Raw genomic sequence first — 10809 nt, forward strand, 5'->3', positions numbered from 1 at the left:
TTTATTAATATAATAAAAATCCCCCCTAAAAAGGGTCTAAAACAACAAAGTTGGGTAATATTAGCTACAACAACCTGATTATCTGTTCGTATCAAAGAATGTAATATTAGATTATAGTAGATTAGATTAGATTCAACTTTATTGTCATTGCACAGGTACAGGTACAAGGCAACGAAATGCAGTTTGGGTCTTACCAGAAGTGCAATAGCAGTAAGTGCAGGATATACAATGGTTTCATAAGTGCAGGATGGATATGTACTGAATAAATATAGAAATGAATACTATTATAAACAGAATTTTACAGATAGATTTGTCCTATAAATATAATATATAGATAACAAGTATTGTGAACAAGATTTACAGGTGGATATGTCACTATAAATATATATACAGATGACTATTAATATAAACAAAATTTTTACAGATATATATATATATATATATATATATATATATATATTATATATATATATATATATATATATAATAATAAGTTAGCTAAATAGCAGTATAAAACATGGATTTAAAGGTAGTACAAATAAAGTGTATATATATCAGGCCAGTGATTCTGTGACCTCAACTTGTCTCGTGGTGGTAAAAAAAAAGCAACCTCTTTACACAACTTTCAATTGTACGTAGCCTACTTACTCTGTGGTGTTTTGTTTTACTTATCGCAACCCCTCTAACCGGAAGTTGTGTGTCCTCACTGCGTGTCTCTTGACACTAACCATTGAAGGAAAACGGAGCAGAAGAGCGAAACATGGCGACTTCGAACAATCCGCGGAAATTCAGCGAGAAAATCGCTTTGCATAACCAGAAGCAGGCAGAGGAGACAGCGGCGTTTGAAGAAGTGATGAAAGACCTCAGCATTACGCGTGCAGCGAGGGTAACGACACCGCTTCTTGTTTCCCACCCCCCCCCACTACCTCTTCGGCGAGATGTCAAATATGCATTTGTAGCTCGAGCCGCACGCAGCCAGGGCAGCATAGGTAAACAATAACAAACGACGCTTCCTGCGAGCCGTAGCCTTTTTCTACCACGACTGACAACCAACAGAGCCGGCAGGAGGTAACAGTCCTGTAATGTGGATATGAATGACAGGGACCTCCGTCCAAAAAAAAAAAAGTTATTAACGTTACATTTTTTTTTTTGTCCCAAGCAAGTGGAAGGCAAAGGGGCGTGCATGCGTATTTGACAGCGCGCGCCCAACTGCAGCGATGATTTTCTTCTCGTCTCGTGCTTTCTGAGAAGAGGCGATTAGGCAAAAGCGATGTTATGTGACCTACTATTTAGAAATATACATGTAATTAGTAATGTTACATAATTCGTAGCTTAATGTGTTATGTATGGTCGTGATATGTGGTAATGTGTGTGCTCCACGGCTTTGTAAACTTGTCGGACAGGTCTTAGGCCTGTGTGCACCTCAACATGACATACATTTACACCATAGATGAAGGCTCGCAGATTATGTGGAAATGTAAGCCACATGCAGCACAGGCCTCCGAAATAAATCCGTCGGAGGCTGGGCTTCAGTAGTGACTGCTGCTGGGTGAAAGCATGATGGATAGACAGCCAGAAAAACACTGCTGCATTGCGTGTATGCTTTAACTGTCACAGACAGACTATACGGCCAAAGAGCAGCTACTGAAGTGCTTGGGTATGCGTGTGTTTCTTCTCTGTCTTAAAACTGTAAATTTACTCTGGCCAACTGGCTCAAACAATAAAAAAGCAACAACTCTTCCATAGGTCTTTTACACATATGACATTTTGACATGTCACAGTAGGAAGAGCACAGGTGTAATTAATAAAATGAATGATTTTTTGCTTTGGTTTCAGGGTCCTGGAATTGTGCGTAGTAACAGCCAGTTAGTGTTATTATCGTATCAGCACACGTGCTTCCCCAACTATGACACGTCAAAATGTCTGCTGTGAGTAAGGTTGTTTATGGAGCTTTAGCAAATGTGTGGATTCTTACTATTTTTACAACTACCACGACTCATGAAAATGGTAAAAATGTAATTTATTTGTTTAATTTTTCAAAAGCACGAATTGATGTCTAAGTTGCATCAAAACTAACATGTTATATGTATTTTAGAATACGTGGCTAGACACGTTAGTCAGAGAGCTTAGGTGTTATTGTTGTAGATTATATTTTCCTTGAATGCATTGACAAATGGTAGGAAGCTCTTGTCTCAGCCAAAATTAGACATGTGGAAAGTGGGCCCCTTGGTTTCGAATTTCATCCTTTTCACCCTGTCCCCTCCCTCTCCCATTCAGCCTCTCTTCTCTTTGTACCTGTCTTGCTGTGGTTGAAAGATTTGGATTGTACTGTTGCTCATCCTGAAATGTTACAATAAGTAATCCTTTGTCAACAGAGTAGATATGATTGTGGGTAAAGAGATGCACTCTAAGGTCAGAGCCTTATCAAAATACACCAGTGATGCAGGCATAGTAATTGTTATTATTAGATTTTCTGCCCTGCCAACAGTGAGCAGTGGGCTTGCATTAGAAAATGTAATTGAGCGGTCACGGGTTCTCTAATGGCAAATGGAACTGGAGGTTGTTTGGAAATAAACAGATGTAATTAAGGAGTTTTTTTTTTTTGTTTCAACCATGTGCAAGTTCTGTCAATGTTGAAATATCTCTGATGTGCATTACTTCCCACTAATTACTTTTCACATGTATAAGTCATTAAATTCACATTGCACTGCTGTGATGACTGCTGCAACTGTAGCACCCTGCATCAAACTTTGGCAGAAGACATCTAGCTTATCTAGTTTATCTCAAACTGGTGGATAACAAAGACAACATCGGGAAAGCACGGTGGTTTCAGTGTTGCCATCTGTAGAACACAACCAAGCAAATATATGTACTTACATGGGAATAATTTTGGATTACCATAAAGGTGCCGTATTGACTCGATCTTGTAGTTGTAGTCTTATGGTGTGTTTATAGCCAGTTTATTGTTTTTTCTGGTGCAGGAGCCTGAACTGTCCATGTCTGAGAAACAGCCGTATTTATTCCTTTGTTCACATGATGGCGTCTTGTCTTAACATGGTGTTGTTCTGCTTCCAGTTACAGTTGCAGAAAACTCAGTACTTGCAGCTGGGACCCAACCGTGGCCAGTACTATGGAGGTTCTTTGCCAAATGTCAATCAGCTTGGAAACAGCGCTATGGATATGTCTTTCCAGGTGAGGAATCATTTGTGCTTTCTTTATTATTCTGCAGCTTTTCAGCAGAAGTTGAAATACTGTTTGGATGTACATTTGCGTTGAATTACATTTTATTTGTTTTACAGTAATCATCCACAGCTGTTTCATATAAGTTAATATCCACTGCACCCATCTCTGTGGCTAAGTAATATCCTGCTATATTTATTCAACCTGTGGCCGCACTATAAAAATGTTTCTATTTGATTTGCTTTTTAAAACAGCTGGTTAATGAGATCCTTGTTTCCCCAAGATAAATACTCTGCTACGCAGGGAGTGACATACGTTCTGTTTACATATGTAAGCAACAAGAGCACTTTGTATAGAATGTCAGAAGGCCGAGTAAATACACCAACCCACAGTCTACAGTAGGTGTCTGTTGGTGGACCACACTCTCCTCTACATAGCTCTATGGCAAAATAACAGTTATACATATTACAGTTATCAATATACATATTTTAACTAATTAACACTGTGTCAATAGTCTTGAGAAAGACAATTTAACCATAACTTTATACATTGCTTAAATTTCTATTTCTGAGATAAAGCAATGATGTGCCGTGTTACATCAAAGTAAATAAGCTTTGTTTTCTGTGGAAGGAGCCACAGTTTTGTGTCCCTTGTCTCTAAGACACACTAATTGAAAATGGCAGGGAAGTTAACAGACAAATAGTGTTTTTAAAATGAATTGGCATTGGCATATTTGCATTTTCTAAATGTGGGGGAAACTTTGATATTGCATAATAATGAATATTTTAAAAATGAAAAAAAGGAAGATATGAAGCTTGTGACAATAGCAGGTCCTATTTAAACCGGCTTTCCTTCATTAAAAAAAATATTGCCCTTGTTATAGTTTATCTGCATAATGCCCACACTAAAGTAATTAAGCCAGTTGATTTTGTTTTTATTGTTCCTTGTGTAGCAGGAATGCTCATCTAGCACTGCAGTGCACTATATCTGCATGGTTCCATTGCCATCCTTGGTAAAATAAATGTATACAGCTAATGTCTTTGATATGCATGTAGGGAAAGAGACAAAGTAAAATCTAATGACATCAGCTTGATAAGCCCTTTTATTTGACTTGTGTTGAAGAAATAGGATTCTGTGGGGACAGAGATACAGTATAAAGTTAAGTCTCAATAAGAGCCTCCCATTGACAACATGAACAAAATCAAGTAAGGGACTAATTTGGATTTTTCTGCAGACAGATGATGGTGGGAGTTATGACTATTGTTTCCATGTCAAGGCTCATTTCCTTTATGAATCAGCTGATGAATAATGGCCCATGCACTCAAGAACATAGTCATATCAACAGATTTGAATGGGCACCTCCCAGATCTAAACTTTTACTGATACATGCGTTTTCCAATTTTCTATAGTCACTTTTCCCTGAGCACCATTGACTTTCATCCCTGTATAAAGAGCTTTAGCATCAACACAAGGACAGTGAAACTGGTGCTGGGCTACAGAACTAGTGCAATACGTTTAAAAAAAAAACCCATTTATTAATGACTTCAAAGTTAAAGAAGAAGAAGATTGTTCAGTTGTGTTTGCATTTTATATTCAGTACTGTCTAATACAGGGGACTGATTAGAGAAACCCTCACACACAACAACAAAAAAGATGATTTGGAACTGAAATATAATGCTCACAATTTAATCAGTTAATAATATTGTTTTCTGTCTTTGTTTGTCAGAATTCAGGACTGGACACAAACAGATCGACGCGACACCACGGGCTGGTGGACCGAGTCTACCGGGACCGGAACCGCATCACATCCCCCCACCAAAAACCCCTGTCAATTGACAAACATGGACGCCAGATATCCTTTAGTACTGTCCGTTTGGTATGCTGTTCATTAGGGGTGGGAATCACCAAGGTACACCAGGATACGATATTATTACAATTCGGTATTATTGCGATATTTTGCTATATATTAAAATTTATGGTTACACTTAACTTGAAGGTATCTACATAGGAGTGACATTACACTGTAAACATTATAAACAAATCATAAACGTTTATGACATAACGCTCCGGTTTTTGTCATGACAAGTTATGGTTAGGGTTCATGTGTCATGACAGTGTCATGTCACTCTTATGTAGATACCTTCAAGTAAAGTGTTACCTAATTTATTACCCTTTTTCCAAATTCAAATTATGTACCTGGAGAAAAAAACGTTGTCAACATACGTTTTATCTAAAAAAATAAACGTCTCTGTTTATTCATCTCACGTTACATTTTATTATTCTAGTAGCAAAAGATTTAATGTTTTGAATGTGCAGACTTCCAGTCTCCAGCTGTATTTTCTTAACCTGTGATCTCACATTGACAGCTGTCCATATGGTTCAGTGTATCTGTCACCACCACCTGATACCAGCTGGAGGAGGTAAGACAGCCCCTCAGGATGAAACCCTGTCCCTGCATGGCTGGTTATCTTTAGTGTTTACGCTTTTAATTATGATTCTAATAAATCCCTCACACGGCCTGCCCTAATAATTTGGACTTGTACCACACTGCTATACACTGAATTGCGTTATTTCCTCAATGATAAAAGATGCAGGGTCAGAGTAATACAAGGCAAATTGGGAACATAACACAATACTAGGGGTGGGTAACGTCATTTGATTCAATATCGATTGTATTTGGGATATTTCATTTACAAAACCAATTGTGCTTGGATATGAAAGAGATTCTCAAAGAACTAATGCTGTATCCAAACCTGGTCCACTTATTTAAAAAAAAATAAAGTTTACAAAGCAGTTACATTAATGTACTTCCATTTAACATGAATACACTGGAGCAGTCAACACAAAGTGCAAGTCATTGAGTTTTGAGTGACCAGAAATAAATTGTGTTGTAAGTGCCTTCTATAGTGCAGAGGGTGTGGTCCAGAGACTAGATGTACCTGAAGCTAATCATCCTGCCATGCTAGTGCCTTGCTTTTGAGCATTAGTTAGCCCCCTTCCCATCTAGTTTAATATGTCTACACTAGCTTTAAAACCGAACGCCTCAAAGACAGTAATGTTGGCCGCGATCGCCGGCATTGACGTGGGTCAAATTATCAATTTTGAGATTTTTATGAGTTTATATCAGATCATTCAAATAAACGTTAATTGAATCTGAAAATCAATTTGTTTTAAATCCCGCCCTACACAAGACAGTTTAAATCCTAGCTGATTTATGAAAACATATTGCATAATAATAAACATTTAGCGACCTACATTTTGATTTTAATCATAATCCATTTCAAAATACAGGATCACATTCAGATTATTCTGGATTCTTGTGTTAAAAATCAAACATTTGATACAGTTGTGACAGCTGCACATTACATTATCTTAAAAATCCTTCAGCTTGACTTCATATACAGTATTTGTTTGTAAGATATTACAATAGAATGTATGTGTGATTTTTTTTATTCAAAATCTTGTGCTGTAGGGCAAACTCTGACTCAGCACTGCACCAGAGCACGTTAACTCCAGTCCAGCAGGTCTCTTTCATGGGAGGATCACAGGAGCTCCAGCCAAAAAGAGGTAGCCCTTTCTCAATGGGTTTTCATTTTAAAGTTTTAATGTAAAACCTTTATGAAGTCAGGATATATAAGAACATGCTCAGTAACATGATATTCTTTATATATAGACCTGTGGGTTTAGATAAGTGTTAAACTGTATTACAATAAGCTCATACTGTAGAAACCGAGCTAAACAGTTCTGCTTCTAATGAGTCAGTTCTGAACCAGACTGCTCAGGTGTTTTGTTGTCAGCCTTTATCTTTTTCCTGGTATTTTGCTGCTGTCTGTTGGCGGTCCAGTCGAGTGCTCTCCAGTCTGTGATGAAAGGGTCTGAATGTGCCTTTGAAGGCAGAGGAGGAAAATCCCTGCAGAGAAGACAAAGTTCATCCAAGTGTCCGATGAATGTACTGCTAATGGCGGGTTATTTCAAATTCAGGAGCGCTTTAATTGAATTGGTATAAAAATAACACATTTTTCTTATTTTTTTAACCAAGTAGTATTTTTTATCTTTTAAATTTCTTAATATCACATTTATTGTCTCCTTCCTTCCTTCCTTCCTGTTTTCTTCTTTGTGCTTTTTGTTGTGCATTCAAACATGACTTGGTCATATTAACTGAGAACATGCGGGCTGTGATTATTATAAGCTCAAACGGTCTGGACATCAGTAAACCCAAGAGACTAAGGAGACTATTTATTGTTGTTGTTGTTGTTGTTATTTCTCCATCTCTCCAGTTCTCCTGCTCACTGTACCAGGGGCTGACGCAATTAAACAAGAGGTTGATGAAGATGGACTAAACCAGAACTGGGATTGCAAAAAGGTAGAACTCCTACACATGCATAAATGTTTTTTCTATCAGGTTTTATCCGTGGTTTGCACAATACCGTAGTTGTAAAATCTCATTTTTTTCTCTATAGAACATTTCAAGGTCCAAGCTCTGCAAAGTTCCAGGGATCCAGTAAGTATTTTCCTGGTTTTCCTGGTTTTTTTTACTGGTGTGAGGAAGTTTTCTTAAGTTCCTTTCTTGGATGGTGAAGTGATAAATGGCAATTGAGTCTGCACAGGCACTTCAAACTAAGTGCATATTTACTCACATCAGATGAACAAGTATGAATACAACATAGCTTTACATTTGAGCCTTCTGTAATTAAACATAATGTTAATTTACTTTGACAATGTAATAAGAGTGTGGAGCCAAAGCATTTGTACCACTGGCCAAATGCACAATGTCCGAATATCTCTGTTGTTTGCATTGGACATTTCCTTTTGTAGTTTAGTAAATCGCATAAGATACTCAGTGTTTAGGCTTCTGTTTTTTCATTTCGTCATTGACCTTAGCCAGCTGAGTGTACCAAAGCTTGTCGTTGTTAAGGAGTTCACTGCGGCCGTCTGTTTTCTGCAGCATATTCCCGTCTCCGGACCAGCAGTTGACCACTTCACTAAAGCCAGCAGCTCACAACACTGGCGGTTCTCTTCCTGACCTGACCAACATCCAGTTTCCTCCTCCGCTTCCCACCCCGCTCGACTCAGATGATGCAGTGGCCGCCTCGTTCAGCTCTTCCAACAGCACACAGACCCTGGCCAACACGCAAGGTAACACCACAGACAGTGGTCGATGAGAACTTCAGATTTTCCTTTAGTTATGTGCAGGATCTTGATGAATTTTCGTTTCAACATTCAGTACTCTCTAGTGCCAATTTCTTTAAGATTCTGTGTGTGCTTTAATAAAAAAAAACTAACTCTTTCCTTGTGCCGTTTTCTGTGTGTTGGGTAGGAGTGAACACTTCTCAGCCCACAGTAACCATGGAAATGCAGCCTGAGCAGGACGACATGGTTCCTCTCATCCTGAATGCAGGAGACTCCCACCAGCACCAGAACCTTCAGCTCTCCCCAACATCTCCTCCTCTCACCCTCTCTCAGGTACAGCCTAGTCTCTGACCTGACCTGAGTCAGTGAATCAATCATTCAAGCTTAATTTATTATTGATTGTTTGATTGAATTTATCTGAGACAATTCCTAGCAAGTAAGGGTTATGAGGTTAAGTTTCTGGTGTTAAAAAGTGCCCTGATTAAGCCATTTCTTGTTAGGTAGGTATAAAATAATGTTTTTTTAAGATTGTTTTATAGCATATACAGTAAAGGGGAACTCACTCAACTGTACAGAAATAAATGCATTTCCCAGAGAGCATTGGAACCTCATGTCTTGTATGTTGCTGTGCTCCGCCCCAGGCGGCCATCAACGCCATGAACCTTGAGCAGCAGCTGTCCCAGTATGCCTTCTTCAACCAGCAGCCGTCGTCCCAGACCCACCAGAGCCAGCAAGTGAGTTTCCCAGCAGCACTCTAATCATACTTCCTCAATTCCCGCATTCACAACTATACAGTTTAACTTCTCCTTGAATTACATGCAATATTCTTTTTATTTTGTTCAATTATTGCAGTATTTACGCAAAACCAAAGTGGTTACATTGGAAAGCTTGATTTTACCAGTCATTGCTGTTATATTGTAGTCCAAATGGAAACCAATGTTTTTAACATGAAAAAATGTCCTCTTTGCACATCTATTCATGCTTGATGGGTTTTATTACCCCCAATGCTGTGCATTGCAATTTTCCTGTAAATCTGCTTCATTTCAGTCATTCATGGACCAGCACATTCTTCACAAGAGTAAGAATGACAACATCCAGATGTAAAAAAATGAGTAAAATAAACAACATCTGATACTAAAAAAAAATAAAAATTAAAACCAGGCCATCTGTACTAAAATAAAATACTTTAAATATTAAATGTTAAATTAAGTTTCAAGTTATCAGCAGGGCACATACCTCTGTCATGTTTCTTGTTGAGGAGTTTCTTGTCGAGTTTGGGTTGGACCCGAGCAGACACTGCTCTGCGGGATAATGATGAAATGATATGAAATGATTCAAACATGATTTGTTGAGTAAAAATAAGACCTCTCTGATGTCTTATTCTGAGCAATGTTATGTCTTCTTAATACAGTTATCGGCATTTGAGCGTAATACAAACACTAATATATAATTTAACATTCATTTTGGCAAAAACACATCATGTAAACAACATTTGTAGATAGGATTCCTCAGAGGTATTTATTGAAGTGTTGTGGCAAACACATGTCCAAGATATTAAAGATATCTGACAGTTTATTGATGAACATCATTGTCACCAACGATCGGCAGAATACTTATAAGATTACAGTAAAATTTGAACTGTAAACCACTGGAAAATGAATTAAGCTGGAAGGCCCTAATATACATTGCATAATAATGCAGGTCGTAGCTATTTATGTATTACTAATTAGTTCTACATATCAACCAACAGACTATAAAAGCAGATACTGATGTACTTAATCTGTGATAAGCCAGCATTAAAACGTATAAAGTGATACTTGATGCCTGATGCCTGTATCCATTAATGACTTTGCTCTTTATTTCCCAGCAGACAGGTCTGGTCCAGCTGCAGTCCTCCGTGAACTGCTGCTCCACGTCGGACAACCAGACGTCATCACAACATGACATGACCATGGACATGAACACGGTAAGCATTGGGCGCGTCGGTTCACATCAGTGTATCGCAGTCGTGGATGCTTCTTCCTGGCTGCTTTTCGAGGCTTTCCTGAAAATGTGTCTTCAGATGGTTGTGTGTGTTGATCTTGATGATACACACGGCCTTGTCAAAGTACTCTGGCTCATTTTGTTCTGTTATAAAGTTTTTTTCCACCAAAGTGCGGTCATGGTAGACAATGTAAGTTGTATAGCGATCACTCACATAAAAAAAAGAAAAGAAAACTATACTGTCTTTAAAGTGTGTATGGCCGTGCAATTGTGCTTTCTCTTTTCTTTAAAGTGTATACTATACAAAAAACTTTACAGTCTTAAAATTATTGTCTTTTTTACTTCATAAAAGCACAACAAAATGTGCAGAACGTCAAGGAATCTAAATGCTTTTGCAAGGCCCTGCACATCCTGAATCTTGGCTCTCGCTACTCTTCTTCTGCTTCAGTGGGAATGTGTTTGGATAACTGCAGAAGTGAAGTGGCCTACACTCTCTTGGTCCCAGTTATTGCACTG

The 10809-nt window shown here is 38.2% G+C and overlaps 1 protein-coding gene and 1 long non-coding RNA gene across 7 annotated transcripts in view; one reads left to right on the forward strand and one right to left on the reverse strand.

The window, feature by feature from the left end:
- The window catches only part of LOC116699578 (uncharacterized), a 13507-nt gene extending 5938 nt beyond the window's left edge, over positions 1-7569 (reverse strand). The window contains exons 1-2 of the long non-coding RNA XR_004334459.1: positions 7557-7569; positions 5917-5921 (exon numbers count right to left, since the gene is read on the reverse strand). This is a non-coding gene — a long non-coding RNA (uncharacterized LOC116699578). The remainder of the gene's footprint in view (positions 1-5916; positions 5922-7556) is intronic.
- The window catches only part of crtc1a (CREB regulated transcription coactivator 1a), a 19955-nt gene continuing 9855 nt past the window's right edge, over positions 710-10809 (forward strand). For 2 of the 6 annotated variants that reach the window (XM_032532233.1, XM_032532237.1), the window contains exons 1-11: positions 710-886; positions 3076-3192; positions 4907-5032; positions 5539-5600; positions 6653-6747; positions 7458-7543; positions 7641-7681; positions 8126-8316; positions 8498-8643; positions 8952-9044; positions 10178-10276. In XM_032532233.1, coding sequence (XP_032388124.1) covers positions 761-886; positions 3076-3192; positions 4907-5032; positions 5539-5600; positions 6653-6747; positions 7458-7543; positions 7641-7681; positions 8126-8316; positions 8498-8643; positions 8952-9044; positions 10178-10276 — 1182 coding nt within the window. In that variant the 5' untranslated portion in view covers positions 710-760. Of the gene's footprint in view, positions 887-953; positions 1069-3075; positions 3193-4906; positions 5033-5538; positions 5601-6652; positions 6748-7457; positions 7544-7640; positions 7682-8125; positions 8317-8497; positions 8644-8951; positions 9045-10177; positions 10277-10809 lie in introns of those variants that run through there. The other 4 variants (XM_032532234.1, XM_032532235.1, XM_032532236.1 and 1 more) reach the window with 4 other exon arrangements.

Source organism: Etheostoma spectabile, chromosome 12 (genome assembly GCF_008692095.1).
Source record: "Etheostoma spectabile isolate EspeVRDwgs_2016 chromosome 12, UIUC_Espe_1.0, whole genome shotgun sequence".
NCBI classification, from domain to species: Eukaryota; Metazoa; Chordata; class Actinopteri; order Perciformes; family Percidae; genus Etheostoma; species Etheostoma spectabile.